The sequence below is a fragment of the Pseudophryne corroboree genome, chromosome 2 (assembly GCF_028390025.1).
Source record: "Pseudophryne corroboree isolate aPseCor3 chromosome 2, aPseCor3.hap2, whole genome shotgun sequence".
NCBI classification, from domain to species: Eukaryota; Metazoa; Chordata; class Amphibia; order Anura; family Myobatrachidae; genus Pseudophryne; species Pseudophryne corroboree.
Window position 1 is genome coordinate 1,035,081,396 of NC_086445.1, and position 23,410 is coordinate 1,035,104,805.

At 43.9% G+C, this 23,410-nt stretch overlaps 1 protein-coding gene across 1 annotated transcript in view; it reads right to left on the reverse strand.

Moving 5' to 3' along the window:
- GAP43 (growth associated protein 43) overlaps positions 1-23,410 on the reverse strand; it is a 67,685-nt gene that overhangs the window by 19,621 nt on the left and 24,654 nt on the right. Inside the window, exon 2 of the mRNA XM_063956779.1 lies at positions 21,693-22,248. Coding sequence (XP_063812849.1) covers positions 21,693-22,248 — 556 coding nt within the window. The remainder of the gene's footprint in view (positions 1-21,692; positions 22,249-23,410) is intronic.

Consider the following 23,410-nt stretch of genomic DNA (forward strand, 5'->3'; position numbering starts at 1 on the left):
CACATTACAGTGCCCTCCAGTTCATATTGTGCCACATTACAGTGCCATCCAGTTTTTATTGTGCCACATTACAGTGCCCTCCAGTTTTTATTGTGCCACATTACAGTGTCCTCCAGATCTTATTGTCCCACAGTACAGTGCCCACCAGTTCATATTGTGCCACATTACAGTGCCCTCCTGTTCATATTGTGCCACATTACAGTGCCCTCCAGTTCATATTATGCCACATTACAGTGCCCTCCAGTTCTTATTGTGCCATATTAAAGTACCCTCCTGTTCATATTTTGCCACATTACAGTGCCCTCCAGTTCTTATTGTGCCATATTACAGTGCCCTCCAGTTCTTATTGTGCCATATTACAGTGCCCTCCAGCTCTTATTGTGCCACATTACAGCGCCCCCCAGATCTTATTATGACACATTACAGTGGCCTCCAGTTCATATTGTGTCACATTACAGTGGCCTCCAGTTCATATTGTGTCACATTACAGTGGCCTCCAGTTCATATTGTGTCACATTACAGTGGCCTCTAGTTCATATTGTGTCACATTACAGTGGCCTCCAGTTCATATTGTGCCACATTACAGTGGCCTCCAGTTCATATTGTGCCACATTACAGTGGCCTCCAGTTCATATTGTACCACATTACATTGTCCTCCAGTTCATATTGTGCCACATTACAATGGCCTCCAGTTCATATTGTGCTACATTATATCGTCCTCCAATTCATATTATGCCACATTACAGTGGCCTTCAGTACATATTATGCCACATTACAGTGGCCTCCAGTTCATATTGTGCCACATTACAGTGGCCTCCAGTTCATATTGTGCCACATTTCAGTGGCCTCCAGATTTTATTGTGCCATATTACAGTGCCCTCCAGTTCTTATTGTGCCACATTACAGTGCCCTCCAGTCCATATTGTGCCACATTACAGTGCCCTCCAGTTCATATTGTGCCACATTACAGTACCCCCCAGATCTTATTGTGCCACATTACAGTGCCCTCCAGTTCATATTGTGCCACATTACAGTGCCCTCCAGTTTTTATTGTGCCACATTACAGTGCCCTCCAGTTTTTATTGTGCCACATTACAGTGTCCTCCAGATCTTATTGTGCCACATGACAGTGCCCACCAGTTCATATTGTGCCACATTACAGTGCCCTCCTGTTCATATTGTGCCACATTACAGTGCCCTCCAGTTTTTATTGTGCCATATTACAGTGCCCTCCAGTCCATATTGTGCCACATTACAGTGCCCTCCTGTTCATATTGTGCCACATTACAGTGCCCTCCAGTTCTTATTGTGCCATAAGACAGTGCACTCCAGTTCATATTGTGCCACATTACAGTGCCCTCCAGTTCATATTATGCCACATTACAGTGCCCTCCAGTTCTTATTGTGCCATATTACAGTGCCCTCCTGATCATATTGTGCCACATTACAGTGCCCTCCAGTTCTTATTGTGCCATATTACAGTGTCCTCCAGTTCTTATTGTGCCATATTACAGTGCCCTCCAGCTCTTATTGTGCCACATTACAGCGCCCCCCAGATCTTATTATGACACATTACAGTGGCCTCCAGTTCATATTGTGTCACATTACAGTGGCCTCCAGTTCATATTGTGCCACATTACAGTGCCCTCCAGTTCTTATTGTGCCACATTACAGTGGCCTCCAGTTCATATTATGCCACATGACAGTGGCCTCCAGTTCATATTATGCCACATTACAGTGCCCTCCAGTTCATATTATGCCACATTACAGTGCCCTCCAGTTCATATTGTGCCACATTACAGTGCCCTCCAGTTCATATTGTGCCACATTACAGTGCCCTCCAGTTCATATTGTGCCACATTACAGTGCCCTCCAGTTCATACTGTGCCACATTACAGTGCCCTCCAGTTCTTATTGTGCCACATTACAGTGGCCTCCAGTTCATATTATGCCACATGACAGTAGCCTCCAGTTCATATTATGCCACATTACAGTGCCCCTTACCATTATAGCATCCACTACACACACCTCTCACTGACAATGTAATGTCACACAGCTCAGGCTGGTCAGTGTATCACACCCAATTACTTAGCAGGCAAATCTGGGAAATTGGTATGCAAGCTGAGTCCAGGTCCCCTAAGCCTCTGGGCCCCATAGCACCCCTTGCACCCACTATAGTTACGCCCATACTCAGAATCATAATTAGGGGCTGATGCACGGGAGGGCGACATTACGTGCTGCTATGTAAGACCTGCAGATTGTATCCTCGGGACCACACGGAGTGGCATGAACATAAGGAGGGTGGTAAATCCATTCTCAACATTTGGAATCTGAGTTTTCTTTTTCTGTCTCCCCTATTGGCAGCATGATACTGTACATTCAGTCAGTGTAATCCGGGTCTAACCAAAGCTGACCCGTCAGACGCTGTAACGTACGGGCTACACTGCATCTGTCGGTGCTGACATTCACACACGACTTACACAGTTATATAGATAACGCTCTCAGCCGGTGAACTGGCAGGGCTCCAGATGCGCTGTATGACAACCGCCGATGGGACAGGGTCAGACTCACGAGATTCAGCCGCCTGCGGCATGCAGTAAATGCGGTCACCGGCGGGTCTTATCTCACAGTCTAGCGGCGGCTGCGGCTGCTGTATCGCACTTGCAGCAGTGCAGGCTGAGCGGTACCATGCGGGAGCCATCCTGCCCCTATTGCAGGTGTTAGCAGGGCCAGAGGGATAGAACCGAGTAACTCTACAACAGCAGCAGCGGGTGTGCTACAGAGCTCATTGGAGGAGCAGCGGTCACACATAGATCCTGCTGTGACCCACACAGGTGCTGCTGTAAATGCAGGTACCCCTTCGGGGCTTGGAGCCCGGTGTCTCCATTGCCTCTGGGAGTTCCGCCCCTGAGGTCTGATCAGTCCATTAGTTTATTATAAAAAGGAAGAAAAAAATAGATAAATTTTTTAAAAAAAGTAAACAAAAATGTAAACATACTATAAATGTTTTATTCAATTAATAAATCATTTTTCCCCATAAAATTTTTCTGTTATCGCCATCCTGAGTACAGGCACTGCCGCGACCCTTCTTACTGTATATACTGTAGGTTTGAAGATCAAAAGTACCATATGATATGGAGGACAATGACGTTCTACCACCTTTATTTTAGGGGCATAGTTACCGTTTAAGTAACTGATTTTAAAAGGTTTTTTTTTTGTAATCAGTTAAATATTTCACCCTAGGTAAATTCAGTTGGGAATTTGGTAGTAAAGCAATGATCCGGGGAAATATAGGCTAGATAAGGAGGTAAGGACTTTAACATCAATTTGCTGGTGGCATTGCAACGATTCCTAAATACGGTGACAGAGAATTGGTCAGTTATTGCGGCAATAATAATTAACGAGTGCTAAGCTTAATAACGACCTGACACATATTGCGGTGAGAGAGCTAAGCGGCTGATGGTTATGAGGATTGATAGATAGAACCTTGTCGATAATCGGGACGTGTTACTTACAGTACGAGAATAAAAGAGCAGAGAAGATACAATGAGCTCAACAATGTATCCGAGCGATCATATAACTTCTGTGCTCTTCTGACGGTCAATAAAGTACCGGCTACTCAGCCTGGCAGGATTACAGGATAGACCGGAATAACCCAGCAGGACCTCCATTATAACATTATCTGTCATTTCCCTGGCACATGGTCATAGATTTCAAAGGTTTCATCCATGCCACAAAATATATATTTTCATGTGAAAGATATTTAATGATAATTGGGTTGTTTAATGGTAATGAAGAGCTTCCAAAGCAAAGGTAATTTGGGAGGAGACAGAGCTGTACACAAAGGGCATAAGGTGGATGAGACGTGAGAGCAACTGCATCTTCTGGGGGTCACCTGTCTGCAACATTACACAAAATGCCACCACAAAGCCCATCTGATGGCAAGAATACAATACGGAGCTCATTCTGATGACTATTATACAATACTGAGCCATACTGTATCTGATGACTAGTATACAGTACAGAGCCATTACACAATAGGGAGCCACATCTGATGGCAAGTATTCAATACGGAGCTCTAAGGTCATTCTGATGACTTATACAATACATAGCAACATCTGATGACTAGTATGCAATACAGACCCACATCTGATGGCAAGTATTCAATACGGAGCTCTAAGGTCATTCTGATGACTATTATACAATACAGAGCCACATCTGATGACTAGTATGCAATACAGAGCCACATCTGATGGCAAGTATTCAATACGAAGCTCTAAGCTCATTCTGATGACTTATACAATACATAGCAACATCTGATGACTAGTATGCAATACAGACCCACATCTGATGGCAAGTATTCAATACGGAGCTCTAAGCTCTTTCTGATGACTTATTACATGCTCTGCGGGAAGGCTTGCTTACCACATAGTCACTGCGGAGGGACTTTCTAAACTACCTGTACAATACAGAGCCACTTCTAATTAGTCATACACAATAAAGAGCCACATCAGATGAGTTATATACAACACTGAGCTACATCTTATGAGTTATATACAATACAAATCCATATCTGATGAGTTATATACAATACAGAGACACATCTCATGAGTTGTACACAATACAGAGCCACATTTCATGTTATATACAATACAGATATGGAATTTGGAGTAACTCGTTGGGCGCTGAAAGTTTTTTGGTGCTGCCTTGGACACACTGAGGGGTTTCCCTAACCCCCAAATGAAACAGATATGAGAATGTATGATAGAGTGACCTGGGCGCCCCCTTTCAGTGGCTGGGTGCAGATGTACAGTAGTTACTGATAATTCACTTTTTTAACCAGTATAATCAGTAAATATCTCAAAATGAATGTCATCCAATTATCTAAAAAAAAATGACAATAAATTTAATACAATAAGATAAAACAAACATGCATAAAATATTTCTAAGGACAAATGTCCCAAACTCAGAATGAAATCGTACCCATAGGGTAGCAAAGGAGCCGCAGGTGGTATATACGGCAGGGTGGTCCAGACTTCACCCTGCTCTGTCTCCTAAGCTTACCAGTGGAAGTCTATCCGCAAACGTCCTGGACCCAGAAGTGTGGATGTCCAATAGCCAATCATGTAGATGTCCAATAGCCAACGCGTTTCGAGGTGTATAACCTCTTCCATCAAGCCCTGAGGAAGAGGTTATACACCTCGAAACGCGTTGGCTATTGGACATCTACACGTTTGGCTATTGGACATCCACACTTCTGGGTCCAGGACGTTTGCGGATAGACTTCCACTGGTAAGCTAAGGAGCCAGAGCAGGGTGAAATCTGGACCACCCTGCCGTATATATACCACCTGCGGCTCCTTTGCTACCCTATGGGTACGATTTCATTCTGAGTTTGGGACATTTGTCCTTAGAAATATTTTATGCATGTTTGTTTTATCTTATTGTATTAAATTTATTGTCATTTTTTTTTAATATAATTGGATGACATTCATTTTGAGATATTTACTAATTATACTGGTTAAGAAAGTGAATCATCAGTAATTACATCTGCACCCAGCCACTGAAAGGGGGCGCCCAGGTCACTCTATCATACATTCTTATATACAATACAGAGCCACATCTGATGAGTAGTACACAATACAGAGCCACATCTCATGAGTTGTACACAATACAGTGTCACATCTGATGAGTCATATACAATACAGACCCACATCTGATGAGTTGTATACAATACAGAGCCACATCTGATGACTATTATACAATACAGAGCCACATCTAATCACTTGTATACAACAAAGAGCCACATCTGATAAGTTGTATACAATACAGAGCCACATCTGATGAGTAGTATACAATACAGAGCCATATCTGATGAGTAGTATACTAACAGAGCCACATCTGATGAGTAGTATACAATACAGAGTCACATCTGATGACTGTTATACAATACAGAGCCACATCTAATCACATGTATAGAACAAAGAGCCACATCTGATGAGTCATATACAATACAGAGCCACATATGATGAGTTGTATACAATACAGAGCCACATCTGATGAGTAGTATACAATACAGAGCCACATCTGATGAATAGCATACAATAGAAAGCCACATCTGATTACTATTATACATTGCAGTGTCACATCTGACTTCTATTATACAATACAGAGCCACATCTGATGGGTTATGTAAAATAGAGAGACATATCTGATGACTATTATACAAAACAGATCCACACCTGATGACTATTATACAATACAGGGCCACACCTGATTACTATTATACAATACAGGGACACACCTGATGACTATTCTACAGTACAGAGTCACATCTGATGACTATTATACAATACAGAGCCACATCTGATGACTATAATACAATATAGAACCACACCTCATAACTATTATACAATACAGAGTCACATCTGATTACTATTATACAATACAGAGCCACACCTGATTACTATTATACAATACAGAGTCACATCTGATGACTATTATACAATACACAGCTACACCTGCTGACTACTATACAATACAGAGTCACATCTGATGACTATTATACAATACAAAGCCATATCTAATCACTTGTATACAACATAGAAAAACATCTGATGAGTTGTATACAATACAGAACCACATGTGATTACTATTATACAATACAGAGTAACATCTGATGACTTTTATACAATACAGAGCAACATCTGATGACTATTATACAACAGAGTCACATCTGATTACTATTACACAATACAGAGCCCCATATGATGAGTTGTGTACAATAGAGAGACATATCTGATGACTATTATACAATACAGATCCACACCTCATGACTATTATACAATACAGATCCATACCTCACGACTAGTATACAATACAGAGCCACATCTGATGACTATTATACAATACAAAGCGACATATGATGAGTTGTGTACAATAGAGATACATATCTGATGACTATTATACAATACAGATCCACACCTCATGACTATTATACAATACAGCGCCACACCTGATTACTATTATACAATACAGGTCCACACCTGATGACTATTATGCAATACAGAGTCACATCTGATTACCTTTATACAATACAGGGCCACATCTGATGAGTTGCATATAATAGAGAGACATATCTTATGACTATTATACAACACAAAGCCACATCTAATCCCTTATATACAAGATAGAGACACATCTGATGAGTTGTATACAATACAGGGCCACATCTGATGACTATTATACAATACAGAGTCACACCTGATTACTGTTATACAATACAGAGTCACACTTGATTACTGTTATACAATACAGTCACACCTGATTACTGTTATACAATACAGAGTCACACCTGATGACTGTTATACAATACAGAGCCACATCTGATGACTATTATACAATACAGAGTCACACCTGATAACTATTATACAATACAGAGTCACATCTGATTACTATTACACAATACAGAGCAACATCTGATTACTGTTATACAATACAGGGCCACACCTGATGACTATTATATAATACAGAGTCCAACCTGATTACTATTGTACAATACAGGGCCACACCTGATTACTATTATACAATACAGAGTCACACCTGATTACTATTATACTATACAGAGTCACATCTGATTACTATTACACAATACAGAGCAACATCTGATTACTGTTATACAATACAGGGCCACACCTGATGACTATTATACAATACAGAGTCCCACCTGATTACTATTATACAATACAGGGCCACACCTGATGACTATTATACAATACAGAGTCACATCTGATGACTATTATACAATAAAGAGTCACTCCTGATGACTATTATCCAATACAGAGTCACATCCGATAACTATTATACAATAAAGGGTCACATCTGATGACTATTATACAATACAGTCACATCTGATGACTATTATACAATACAGAGCCAAAACTGATGTCTATTATGCAATACAGAGCCACATCTGATGACTATTATACAATACAGAGCCACATATGATGACTAGTATACAATACAGAGCCACATCTGATGACTATTATACAATACAAAGCGACATTTGATGACTACTATACAATGCAAAGACACAACTGATGACTATTATACAACACAGAGCTACATCTGATGACTATTATACAATACAGTGCGACAGGTAATTACATGTATACAATACAGAGCAATATCTGCAAGAAAGGGATTTTATGGTGAATGACGCCCCCTCAGATGGAAGCGTTGTGGTGTACAGTATCTGACTTATGAGGGTGCCGTACAGCCCACGAGAACCGGACCAATCACCATGAATACTGGGATGCAGCCAGAGGTTTTCACCCCCTTTAGAGACAAATATAGGATTCTTTTGGTTACTGTCTAAAAGATAAAAAGCGTAATTGCTCTCCTGGGAGACATTCAGGTCGGCTGCAAATGCTGACTCACAGATCTAACACTGGTATAAACTGCTCTGTTATTTTATGCCTGAATTGCACATTCTAGAACTTTTTTTTTCTATCTCTTTTATGCTTCAACGTCTTTCCATAATGCCAGCGTTCTAATGAAACAAAAAGAGTATTAAAAGTACATTGACTGCACAATTGGAAGTGTGCGAATTTCTCTAGTAAGAATAACTGTAATTAGTCATTCTGTCACTAATTAATGACTTCTTTCTGCTTTATCAACTCAGCCCGGCTATATTCAGTTCCATATTTTTCTATTGACTAAAATAGTCAAACAACTCAGAAGGATTGCAGTAAATTCTGTTTTTAGAACTAGCTACTTTGAGCAAATTAAAAAAATATTAATTTACTTTTTCTAGAGAAAATAACAGAACGGCAAAGTCTTCAAATAGAAATGTTATCGCTGACAGAATGGAATAAATGTATATTTTGATGTTAAAAACTAATCAAGACCCTTAAAATTCCTCTTTTTAGACTGTTTCCTTTAACCTCTTCAGTAAGGGTATATTAACGCCAGAGAAGGCCGGTGTGCTACAGACGCGGCAGACTCTGACTCAGAATTGGCCCCTATGTGACATTTTCTGCTACGGTCTTCCAACTTGGCTAAAACATAATGACACAACTTCTACCATGTGTAGCCGAGTCCATACTTGCATAATCACACTTAGACAGACCATCAACTACCCTTAAGACATGCACTGATTTCCTGATATACTCTGTGCTGCTGGGGACCCTGCTCCTCCCACTATATAATGATCAGTCTGTTGCTTCCTGCTACCTCCATTCCCCTCCTCACATCATGTCACTGCCCGTCACATGCAGCCCTGTCCTCACTGACACATCACTCATCTCCTGATATACTCTGTGCTGCTGGAGACCCTGCTGCTCCCACTATATAACTCTCAGTCTGTGGCTTCCTGCTGCCTCCATTCCCCTCCTCACATCATGTCACTGCCCCTGTCACATGCAGCCCTGTCCTCACTAACACATCACTCATCTCCTGATATACTCTGTGCTGCTGGGGATCCTGCTCCTCCCACTATATAACTCTCAGTCTGTGGCTTCCTGCTGCTTCCATTCCCCTCCTCACATCATGTCACTGCCCCTGTCACATGCAGCCCTGTCCTCACTGACACATCACTCATCTCCTGATATACTCTGTGCTGCTGGGGACCCTGCTCCTCCCACTATATAACTCTCAGTCTGTGGCTTCATGCTGCCTCCATTCCCCTCCTCACATCATGTCACTGCCCCTGTCACATGCAGCCCTGTCCTCACTGACACATCACTCATTTCCTGATATACTCTGTGCTGCTGGGGACCCTGCTCCTCCCACTATATAACTCTCAGTCTGTGGCTTCATGCTGCCTCCATTCCCCTCCTCACATCATGTCACTGCCCCTGTCACATGCAGCCCTGTCCTCACTAACACATCACTCATCTCCTGATATACTCTGTGCTGCTGGGGATCCTGCTCCTCCCACTATATAACTCTCAGTATGTGGCTTCCTGCTGCCTCCATTCCCCTCCTCACATCATGTCACTGCCCCTGTCACATGCAGCCCTGTCCTCACTGACACATCACTCATCTCCTGATATACTCTGTGCTGCTGGGACCCTGCTCCTCCCACTATATAACTCTCAGTCTGTGGCTTCCTGCTGCCTCCATTCCCCTCCTCACATCATATCACTGCCCCTGTCACATCACTCATCTCCTGATATACTCTGTGCTGCTAGGGACTCTGCTCCTCCCACTATATAACTCTCAGTCTGTGGCTTCCTGCTGCCTCCATTCCCCTCCTCACATCATATCACTGCCCCTGTCACATCACTCATCTCCTGATATACTCTGTGCTGCTAGGGACTCTGCTCCTCCCACTATATAACTCTCAGTCTGTGGCTTCCTGCTGCCTCCATTCCCCTCCTCAGATCATGTCACTGCCCCTGTCACATGCAGCCCTGTCCTCACTGACACATCACTCATCTCCTGATATACTCTGTGCTGCTGGGTGACCTGCTCCTCCCACTATATAACTCTCAGTCTGTGGCTTCCTGCTGCCTCCATTCCCCTCCTCACATCATGTCACTGCCCCTGTCACATGCAGCCCTGTCCTCACTGACATATCACTTATCTCCTGATATACTCTGTGCTGCTAGGGACTCTGCTCCTCCCATTATATAACTCTCAGTCTGTGGCTTCCTGCTGCCTCCATTCCCCTCCACACATCATGTCAGTGCCCCTGTCACATGCAGCCCTGTCCTCACTGACACATCACTCATCTCCTGATATACTCTGTGCTGCTGGAGACTCTGCTCCTCCCACTATATAACTCTCAGTGTGTGGCTTCCTGCTGCCTCCATTCCCCTCCTCACATGTCACTGCCCCTGTCACATGCAGCCCTGTCCTCACTGACACATCACTCATCTCCTGATATACTCTGTGCTGCTGGGGACCCTGCTCCTCCCACTATATAACTCTCAGTCTGTGGCTTCCTGCTGCCTCCATTCCCCTCCTCACATCATGTCACTGCCCCTGTCACATGCAGCCCTGTCCTCACTGACATATCACTCATCTCCTGATATACTCTGTGCTGCTAGGGACTCTGCTCCTCCCACTATATAACTCTCAGTCTGTGGCTTCCTGCTGCCTCCATTCCCCTCCTCACATCATGTCTGTGCCCCTGTCACATGCAGCCCTGTCCTCACTGACACATCACTCATCTCCTGATATACTCTGTGCTGCTGGAGACTCTGCTCCTCCCACTATATAACTCTCAGTGTGTGGCTTCCTGCTGCCTCCATTCCCCTCCTCACATGTCACTGCCCCTGTCACATGCAGCCCTGTCCTCACTGACACATCACTCATCTCCTGATATACTCTGTGCTGCTGGGAACCCTGCTCCTCCCACTATATAACTCTCAGTCTGTGGCTTCCTGCTGCCTCCATTCCCCTCCTCACATCATGTCACTGCCCCTGTCACATGCAGCCCTGTCTCACTGACACATCCCTCATCTCCTGATATACTCTGTGCTGCTGGGGACCCTGCTCCTCCCACTATATAACTCTCAGTCTGTGGCTTTCTGCTACCTCCATTCCCCTCCTCACATCATGTCACATGCAGCCTGTACTCACTGAAACATCACTCATCTCCTGATATACTCTGTGCTGCTGGGGACCCTGCTCCTTCCATTATATACAGTAGCTCTCAGTTGTCCCCCTTCAGAACTCTCAGTGTCAGCTGCAGAGTCACATCTTCCTGCCTCCACCTACCTCTCTATCACCTCCCCCTGCCCTTCACCCATCACAGTGTTTGGGCCAGCTCCCCCTGTCCTGAATGCCCACCTCCCCTGCCCTCCATCCGTCTCAGGGATTGGGACAGTTCCCACTGTGCTGAACTTCAGGCAGTTGATAATGCATTCTGCGCAAGCCCCACCAGCCTCCGTATTTTGTGATGTCTTAAAGCGTCACAGGACCGCCAAGCTCTCTCTTCATTATACGCAGCAGGAGATGTGTGACGTGTGCTCTGGCATATTGGCGTGCATGTGTTTGCGTACTGGTGTTTTCGCACATACACATCATTACATGAGCGTTAGTGTGTCATTACACAATCACACACATGCATTTCTACTACTGCGTCTGTTGAGTAGGAAGTGGTGCATTCTTCTTGTGACTCTTCAAGACATCATAAAAGATGGAGGTGGGCGGGGCAATGGGGGGTTAGAGAGAGAAACTAGGCGGAGACAGGGGACAGAGAAAGCAGGAGATGCGGAGGAAGAGTTTAGGGGGAGATGGAGAGTGAGAAAGAGAGAGAGAGAGAATAGGGGGAGATACACAGAAAACACTTAAGAAGGCAGGTAGAAAGAATAGGGTGAGATGGAGAGAGAGAGAGAGAGAGAGAGAGAGAGAGTAGGGTGAGACGGTGAAAGAGAGAGAATTGGGGGAGAGAACACAAAGGATAGACAGGTAAAGTGAGTTAGATAATAGAGGAAGATAGAGATAGAGAATAGGGGGAGATGGGGAGAGAGAAGGAATATGGGGAGAGGAAGAGAGAGAATAGAGGGAGAGAGAGAATATGGGGAGAGAGAGAGAATAGAGGGAGATAGAGAGAGAATATGGGGAGAGAGATAATAGAGGGAGAGAGAGAGAAGAGGGAGAGATTGAGAGAGAATAGGGGGAGATGGGGAGAGAGAAAGAATATGGGGAGAGGAAGAGAGAGAATAGAGGGAGAGAGAGAATATGGGGAGATGGGGAGAGAGATAATAGAGGGAGATAGAGAGAGAATAGAGGGAGAGAGGGAGAAGAGGGAAAGGCGGAGATAGAGAGAGAATGGGGGAGAGAGAGAATATGGAGAGATGGGTGGGAGAGAGAGAGAATAGGGGAAGACGGAGATAGAGAGTGAATAGAGGGAGACAGGGAATATGGAGAGATAGGGAGAGAGAGAGAATAGAGAGAGAATATGAGGAGATGGGGAGAGAGAGAATAGAGGGAGAGAGAGAATAGAGGGAGATAGAGCAAGAATATGGGGAGAGAGATAATAGAGGGAGAGAGAGAGAAGAGGGGGAGATTGAAAGAGAATAGGGGGAGATGGGGAGAGAGAAAGAATATGGGGAGAGGAAGAGAGAGAATAGAGGGAGATAGAATATGGGAAGATGGGGAGAGAGATAATAGAGGGAGATAGAGAGAGAATAGAGGGAGAGAGAGAGAAGAGGGAAAGGTGGAGATAGAGAGAGAATGGGGGAGAGAGAGAATATGGAGAGATGGGTGGGAGAGAGAGAGAATAGGGGAAGACAGAGATATAGAATAGAGGGAGACAGGGAATATGGGGAGATAGGGAGAGAGAGAGAATAGAGAGAGAATTTGAGGAGATGGGGAGAGAGAGAGAGAATAGAGGGAGTGAGAGAAAATAGTGAAAGATGGAGATAGAGAGAGAATGGGGGAGAGAGAGATAATATGGAGAGATGGGGAAGAGAGAGAAAGATTATGGGGGGAGAGAGAGAATAGGGGAGATAGGGTAAAAGAGAGAATAAGGGGAGCAAGAAATACAGAAACAATGCAGGTAGAGAGAATATGGAGAGAGAGACACAAAGGGGAGGCAGGCAATGAGAGGGAGAGAATAGGGGGAGACAGAGAACAGGGAGAGATGCAACAAGAGCGACAGAAAAGTTAAGGCAGGTATAGATAGAGAATAAAGGGAGACAGGGAGAGATAGAGAATATTGAGGGGGGATGGAAAGAGAGAGAGATAAAATGGGAAGCAAGAAAGAAAGACAGAAAGAAGGCAGGTATAGAGAGAGAGAATTGGGGGAGGGAGACACAAAGGTGAGGCAGGTAAAGAGAGAGAATAAGGGAAGAGTGACAGAAAGAAGGCAGGTAGAGTGAGAGAAAGCGAGAGAGAGAGAGAGAGAGAGAGAGAGAGAGAGAGAGAGAGGGGGAGAGAGAGGGAGAGAGAGAGAGAGAGAGAGAGAGAGAGGGAGAGAGAGAGAGAATAGGACCAGAGAGATAGAAAGAAGGCAGGGGGAGAGAATAGGACCAGAATAAGGGAAGAGTGACAGAAAGAAGGCAGGTAGAGTGAGAGAAAGCGAGAGAGAGAGAGAGAGAGAGAGGGGGAGAGAGAGGGAGAGAGAGAGAGAGAGAGAGAGAGAGAGGGAGAGAGAGAGAGAATAGGACCAGAGAGATAGAAAGAAGGCAGGGGGAGAGAATAGGACCAGAGAGATAGAAAGAAGGCAGGTAGAGTGAGAGAGAATTGGGGGAGGGAGACACAAAGGTGAGGCAGGTAAAGAGAGAGAATAAGGGAAGAGTGACAGAAAGAAAGCAGGTAGAGTGAGAGAAAGCGAGAGAGTGAGAGAGAGAGAGAGAGAGAGAGAGAGAGAGAGAGAGAGAGGGAGAGAGAGAGAGAATAGGACCAGAGAGATAGAAAGAAGGCAGGGGGAGAGAATAGGACCAGAGAGATAGAAAGAAGGCAGGTAGAGAGAGAGCGAGAGAGGGAGAGAGAATAGGATCAGAGCGATAGAAAGAAGGCAGGTAGAGAGAGAGCGAGAGAGGGAGAGAGAATAGGATCAGAGCGATAGAAAGAAGGCAGGTAGAGAGAGAGCGAGAGAGAGAATCGGGGGAGGGAGACACAAAGGTGAGGCAGGTAAAGAGAGAGAATAATCGAAGATAAACAAAAAGAAGGCAGGTAGAGAAATAATAGGGGGACAGAGGTAGAAAGAAGGCAGGTAGAGAAATAATAGGGGGACAGAGATATAAAGAAGGCAGGTAGAGAAATAATAGGGGGACAGAGATAGAAAGAAGGCAGGTAGAGAGAGAGAATATGGCTAGAGAGATAGAAAGAAGGCAGGTAGAGAGAGAGAGAGAGAGAGAATCGGGGGAGGGAGACACAAAGGTGAGGCAGGTAAAGAGAGAGAATAATCGAAGATAAACAAAAAGAAGGCAGGTAGAGAAATAATAGGGGGACAGAGGTAGAAAGAAGGCAGGTAGAGAAATAATAGGGGGACAGAGATAGAAAGAAGGCAGGTAGAGAGATAATAGGGGGACAGAAATTGAAAGAAGGCAGGTAGAGAGATAATAGGGGGACAGAGATTGAAAGAAGGCAGGTAGAGAGATAATAGGGGGACAGAGATAGAAAGAAGGCATGTAGAGAGATAATAGGGGGACAGAGAAAGAAGGTAGGTAGAGAGAGAATATGGGGACAGAGATAGAAAGAAGGCAGGTAGAAAGATAATAGGGGGACAGAGATAGATAGAAAGAAGACAGTTAGAGAGCGAGAATAGGGGGCAGAGATAGAAAGAAGGCAGGTAGAGAGATAATAGGGGGACAGAGATAGAAAGAAGGCAGATAGAGAGAGAGAGAGAATAGGGGGACAGAGATAGAAAGAAGGTAGGTAGAGAGAGATCATAGGGGGATAGAGATAGATAGAAAGCAGGCAGGTAGAGAGAGAGAGAGAGAGAGAGAGAGAGAGAATGGGGGGCAGAGATAGAAAGAAGGCAGATAGAGAGAGAAAAGGGGGACAAAGATACAAAGAAAGCAGGTAGAGAGAGAGAATAGGGGGACAGAGATAGAAAGAAGGCAGGTAGAGAAAGATAATAGGAGAGATAGATAGATAGATAGATAGATAGAAAGAAGTCAGGAAGAGAGAGAGAGAGAGAGAGAGAGAGAGAAGGGGGACAGAGATAGACAAAAGGCAGGTATAGAGAGAGAGAGAGAGAGAATAGGTGCAGAGAGACAGAAAGGCGAGGCAGGTAGAGAGAGTGTAGGGGGAGACAGTGAGAGAGTATAGATGAAGAGACACAAAGGGAGGCAGTTAAAGAAAGAGAGAATAGGGGGACATGTAGTGAGAGATACTGTAGAGAGAATATGGGGAGAGAGAGAAAGAGAGAGGGCTAAATGGGTGGAGAGAGAGAGAGACGGGAGAAGGGGAGTTGGAGAGAGAGTAGGAGAGAGAATAGGGGGAGATGGGAATAGAGAGAGAGATAAGTGGGTGGTGAGAGAGAGTCGAGGAGAGAAGGGGAGTTGGAGAGAGAATAGGAGAGAGAATAGGGGGAGATGGGAATAGAGAGAGAGATAAATGGGTGGAGAGAGAAGGGGAGTTGGAGAGAGAATAGGAGAGAGAATAGGGGGAGATGGGAATAGAGAGAGAGATAAATGGGTGGAGAGAGAAGGGGAGTTGGAGAGAGAATAGGAGAGAGAATAGGGGGAGATGGGAATAGAGAGAGAGATAAGTGGAGATGGGAAGAGAGCGGCAGTTGGGAGCGGGAGGACTGATGAATTGAAGCTACTAGATGTGATATACTGTACGGCTGACAACATTGGACGGGATACATACGATATCCCGGCAGACAGGATGCCGGCTGTCACTATACCGGCAGTGGCATCTCGTCTGCTGGAATCCTGGCAGCCAGTCCCCTCGTGGGATCGCTGCGCTCGCCACAGGTTCTATTCCCACTCGCTTGGTGGCGTGGACCCACCAACCGAGTGGGAATACTAGGTGGGTGTCTATAAAATGTCGGCTGTTGGGATTCCGGTGTCGGTCTCCTGACCGCTAGGATCCCAACAGCCGGTACAGTACATTGACTGCATCCCAATTGGACTCTTAATTCATCCATTGATAAACATTGTCAGCCCTGTTCCAGGATGTATTTTCTTGCAGAAGCCTGTTCCCACCAGCTACTACTCACTCTCACGCCACTGCGGTAACAACACCTTTGGAAGACTGTACAGAGGCTAGAGCCGGATTAAGACCATGGGGGGCCCGGGGTAGTTAAGACAGTGGGGCCCCTATTCAAAGGGGGTGTGGGGGGGGGGGTGTGTATATATATATATATATATATATATATATATATACACACACACACACACACACACACACACACACACACACACACACACACACACCACACATATATATATATATATATATATATATTTATTCACACACACATATATATATATATATATACACATACACCCACACGTGTGTATATATATATATATATATGATAGATAGATATATATATATATATATATATTATATAAACACACATATTTATATATACATTATATATATATATGTATATATACGATAGATAGATATATTATATACATTACACACACATTTATATATACACATATATACATATATATGTACATACATATATATATATACATTATATATATATACACATATATATATATATATATTTATATATATATTAAAACCCAGTACATAATGTAAATTACGCAACCTTACGTTTTTTTTTAGGAGTCTGAGAGCTGGCTAGCCTGGCTGAGAAAGGGTGCTGGGCTGGCTGCTGCCTCCACGGAGTCCTCACGCGGCTGTCCTCCCTACTCCTTCCCTGCAGCCTGCGCGCCCAGCGGCAGCCAATGTCTGAGCCGCAGGCTGCTGCTGCTCCTCACGTTATTGGACAGCTGAGCCGTCGCTCAGCTGTCCTTCCATCACAGCCTGTGAAGCCGCCGCCGGGAGCCAGAGCCGCCAGGGAGCGCAGCGCAATACCGCAGATCGGATCTCTGTTCCGATCTGCGGCAGCGACGGGGGGCCCTTTAAAAAAAGGGGGCCCGGGGTACTTATCCCCGGGACCCCCCTCTTAATCCGGCTCTGACAGAGGCTCTTCCATAAAGGAATTCTGCAGGCGGAGGGCTTCCTCCCATAAAATACTCTCATCATCCTTCCCATAAATAATCATCCCCATTTAAATATCTCCTTGTGGTATATTAGGAGCTGGAAGTATGTGTGACACCTATTAATATGGTGGATATGTAACAATAAACTGTTCCGCTGTTTAACCTCGGAAACTGATGATGCAGGAAACGCTTCTCTATAAATTCACAGCATCTGTTAGTCGCTTGTTGTGAGAATGAAATAAAAACCAAAGTGCGACGTACTCAGGAACAGTACGGTGCCAGGAGCTAATGGATTGTGAGCTCATTGGAGCAGGACCTGGTATGAAATGAATACATGTGAAAATCCCCTCGATTTACAGCGCTACGTAATATGTTGGCGGTTTGTAAATAAAGCTTAATAGTAATGGAAATAGTAATAAATGACAGAACATAAGAACGTTTAAGAAGAAACTTTGGAATCTATTTACTAAGCCTTGGAGAGACGTAAAGTGGAGTGGGATAAACTGCCAACCAATCAGCTCCTAACTGTCTGAAAGCCACATCCTAGCTAGCTACGCTTTTGTATAGGATGCTCCATCCAAGGGATACATATGTTATGTCGGCGTTTAAAATGTCAACATACAGATGTCCGCTATATTGACGTGCACTGCGTTATTAGCAAACAGGATGTCAACTTGTAAGATGTTGATACAATGTCAACATGGTACACTGTCGACACCTAACCCTAATGCAGGTTTCCCCAAACTCAGTCCTCGAGGCGCCCCAACAGTCCAGGTTTTAAGAATATCCATGTTTGAACACAGATGGTAGAATCAATTTGACCGAGGCATTAAATTACCTGAGCTTAGGTATGGCTATCCTTAAAACCTGGACTGTTAGGTGCCTTACAGATTTGGGTAACACTGGCCTTATGCTTCTAGCTATGGGTCTAATTCAGACCTCGTCGCTGATTTGTGAAAATCGCAATGAAGCGTTTTTTTGCACATCTGCGTATGCCGGTTTGCGCATGTGCAAGTTCCTAAACCGCGTTCTCTGCAGAACGGGAATGGGGCGTCAATGCCGCATTTTGTGGGCGTCAGCGCTCCGCTTAAGGGGTCCAGTCCACAATGGAGGAGTATCCAAACCGTTGCTGTGGCGGGCTGTCACACGCAGCTGTTGTGACCAGAAACATGGCGGGCTACTCGAAACATGCCAAAGCATTGCCGCTGTGAGATGCTTTCACATGTGTACAGGGGAGGGGGGTGTTAGGACCTGACATGCAGGGCGGACTTGCGCTGTGCTGGGCGTTCCACCCGCATGTCAAAAAATGTGATCGTAGATGTGCGTTGTTTCGCACATCTACGATCAGGTCTGAATTACCACCTATGTCGAAATGTCATACGGTATGTCAACATTTTCCAGATGTAGGCATTTTACCCATGTCGACATCATATCATTCCACACTGCGGTGTCCACATTATTATTATGCTTTATTTATATAGCGCCACAAGGGGTCCGCAGTGCCTTACAAAGTACAGAAACAGTATGAACAAAACAAAACAACGTGACTTACAGTACAGAGCATTTCAGGACAATATTATAAACACTGCTACATCAGTGGTCATAATACCCAAAGAACGGGGCGACCGAACCCGAAGGTTTGGTGCCGTTTACGCCGTGGGGAGAAGATGATAGTGTAAGTAAAGGAAGGAGAAACTCATACGGGAGGAGGGCCCTGCTCGTGAGAGCTAATGAATTACAACAGTGAATTTTGACTGCATACCCCCCCTAGAAGCTAATGTTTAGTAGTATTATGCTTTAATACATGATTTATTTCAACCAGAAGGAAATGGAAACATGAATAAAATTGGCAAATCATCCATTTATCAGATCGGGGAAAGTAGAAAGAATGGGGGTAATTCCAAGTTGATCGCAGCAGGAATGTTTTTTAGCAGTTGGGCAAAACCATGTGCAGTGCAGGGGGGGGCAGATATAACATGTGCAGAAAGAGTTAGATTTGGGTGGGTTATTTTGTTTCTGTGCAGGGTAAATACTGGCTGCTTTATTTTTACACTGCAAATTAGATTGCAGATTGAACTCACCACACCCAAATCTAACTCTCTCTGCATATGTTACATCTGCCCCACCTGCAGTGCACATGGTTTTGCCCAACTGCTAAAAAAAATTCCTGCTGCGATCAACTTGGAATTACCTCCAATATGCGTGGCTGTGATTATTAAGATTTTTAATCCTATAATTTCCCGACCATCAGAGCACCCATACCAAAATGATCAACCACGAGTGGTTCCAGATCTTCTGTAGAGTGACAGTTTATTTATCCCGAGTGATATTTCCAGTCACTCTGATTCTGACACGTGTAGCTACGCTATTATGTGTCTAGGATTTTCTTTTTGAGAATAAAACGGTTTTATAATTAGATATATCTGCCTTTAAATGGTCCCCTGGTATTAAATTATATACAGTTACCGTGTCCACAAGCTGACCGCATTTTATTATTGACATTGAAGCTAGATGCCAACTTTTGACACTGGAGGGCCGCCAATAAAAATCTCATCTAGCGGTGGCTGTCGGACGGCCAACAGACTATTAATTAGAAGATGAAAGATGCTAGAGGAAGCCAGTGCCACAGAGGGTGGCTGTGAAACGCGTGGCAGGGATTGCTAGAAAGACCTTCTGCTCCCATATATGTGCCAGACGTGTGTGAAGCCATATCTCAATCTAGGAGACATCTACGATACGGAAGGATAATCATTTCTGCCAACAATCCTGGTTTTTCCAAGACAATTTTGATTTTCAGGCACAGTAATGAGAGCAAGCTACAGTATGTGGTATGATTTCCAGCAAATGCAGGTATGGCGCGAGGGGTGGGTGTGGTTTAATGACCTATGCACACATAATGAGCACCAATTATCTGACGCCGTTTACTGGATCCAGCATCTCACGGATCTCTGATTGCACTTGGGAATCAGATACTGAGTGATACGTATTCCCAGTCATCTCATATCTCGCTGTAAAAATGTTATTTAGTGCTAACAAGAGAGAAACACTTTCTGGCTAGTTCACACAAAGGGAAATTATAATGTAGATACAGCAGTGTGATGACTGCCTGCTGGATGACTTATAAGGAGATATTTGGATAATTGTAACTCTGCAAAGACAAAGTACAAGCTTTTCAACAGCCACGTATAAAGGTCCCGAAGGCTGCACAGAAGCACATACATCTAGGAGACACCTCCAGAATACACACATATCTCACACATGCCACTGGAAAAACGGTAACTCATGCACTTATTATCTCGCGCAATGACTATTGCGATTCCAAACTGACTTTCATGGCGACAATCTGTTTTACGGTAAATATATAGCGGCTAGAATTCTGCTGCTGCTCCGTCCTGTCTGGGTTTTACCGTATTGAATGAATTCTACTATTTTGTCTCAAACTATCTCCCAACTTGTATGATCTGTGTCTCTCATCCACACTCCTGCATTATCCTACACCCATTCCTGGTTATAGAAGTTTTTAAAAACAATATGCAATCTTTACAACAAGACTTTCCGCTAGCCTCCAAACATTTAAGCAATCCCTACAAAGTTAAATTCACCACTATAGGCATGCTTACCACATTCCTGAATCACCCTCTAACTTCCCTAGACTACTCTTCCTGATTAACACCCCTCTACACAGTTCGCACAAAACTTACATGTGTTCTTTTGCTATACTCACACAACCTTCTAAAATCCAGACAAAACTGCCGCATCATTTGATTGGATCATATTGCCCACCAAGCACACTTTACCCTTGACCAGTATGCAACATGTAGCAGCCAACTTCCTGTAGGCCTAAGTTTGTCAGCAGAGCCCTCTTACCTCTCTATCCTTGTTTTGTTACTGTATTTATCTGCAGTTGTAAAGTGCTATCGAATATGCTTGTGCAATATACATAAATGTTCATATATTTATCCAAATTATTGTATTAATTAAATTGAACTTTATTCTCTTCTGAAAGTTTTTTAAAAAAATTGTCAAACACAAAACTGGGCGATAGAAAAGCATTGGTGGGATAGTTTTAACGATTAGGGGGGCGGACACTGTACCTTACCTCCTTTCTTTCCATCATCTTGACTGCTGTCCACTGTCTCCTGTTTGGGTTTGTCTTTTGCCGGGGCAGCTTCTGGGCTAGTAGCAGGCACATCGGCTTGTTTGGAGTCATCTTTAGCTTTATTGGCGTCGCCACCCGAGGACTTGTCAGTAGTGCCCTTCCCGGCGCCCTCTGACTCCGCGGGGGCGTGCTTCTCTTCTGAAGGAGTCTTGGCTGACTTTTTGGCTTCTGCTTCTGAACCTGCCTCCTGCTTTTTATCTTCCGAAGAGCTCTCTGCTTTCTTCTTATCGTCTTCAGACAAAGGTCCATCGGCAGTGGGCTCCTCTGTTTTGGAGATGTCATTCTCTGTCTTTCCTGTTTCCGCCTTGGCCTCATCCTTGTGATTCTCTGCTGCTTCTCCATTATATTCATCTCCCTTCTTGTCCCCCTTCATTTTTTTCCGGATTATATGTCCACGGAAGCTGGCCTGGATTTTGGTTGCTGCTTTGTGAGCCTTGTCCTCTGGTTTGTTTGCATCTTGTTCGATTTTTTGGTCTGCGTCCTCATTCTTATCAACCTGCAGAGGAAGAAATGAGAAACATTAATAAACTTTTGCAAGTTATGCCATCTAATAGCTAATGGTGCCGTTTGTTGAATAGAGTTCAAGAAGTTTCACTTTTTTGTGCCTTTGGGCTTTTTGTATGCCAAGAGTCTTACTCTAGATGGTGATTAGATACAAACAGAAATGAATCATTCATGGGCTCAGAAAGCTTTTTACATAATCACGATCTCAAGGGTCTTACAAAACACCACAAGAATAATTATCTCTACACACTGCAATACAAACCGTTCATATACATGTCACACAAATAAGTATAATCAGTAACTAATTAGACAACATCATGTTTTTTAATAGCGTTACCCTTTAAAAGAAACCTGTAGACTGGATTTGCCTGAAAAATTGCTAAATAATTAGGGTAATATAATTTCGGGTGTTCCTGCACAGATAGTTCCACAATTTAAATTCTCATAGGTTTTCTGAAAACTGTTTTCTGGTGAAAAAATAATAATATTGCAATGTATTGCAATGTCACTATAGTACTGAAGATAAATATTACAGTACATTGCTCAAACTACCAATGTTTTGGAACCACTGTAAAATACACAGAATTTAACATAAAATTGTATTGTATATTAAGATATCTCTTGAAGACAAATAAACCCCCATAATTGAATTCTTTATATATGAGCCACAAAGGTATGACCGCCCCGTTACAGGCAGCTTAAGACCCTCACACATCTTTAGTATGGGGCACTGATGGAAACTGATACAGGTCATACCATTAACGGGTACTTTTTCAGGCTGCACCTACTCTGTGGAATTTTGTCCATTGCACAACAAGACTTTTCTCTAGTCTCCAAGTCTTCAACCGTTCCCTGAAAACTCACATCTTCAAGCAAGCTTATCGCATTCCAGAGACGCACCTATGTAACCGCCATAAGTTATCCTACTCAATTACCACCCATCTGCACAGTTCACACAAAACTTCCATGTTATCCTACACTCCCGCCTGCCAACCCCAGTCCAACATTCCTGGACTGGATCATGTAAGCTTGTGAGCAGGGCTCTCGTACCTCTCTGTATGTTAGCATCCAGTCCTGTTTTATTGTTGTAGTGTTTAAATTGTAGCGCATTGGACTATACTGGCACTATATATAAATAAATGTTGATAAGTAAA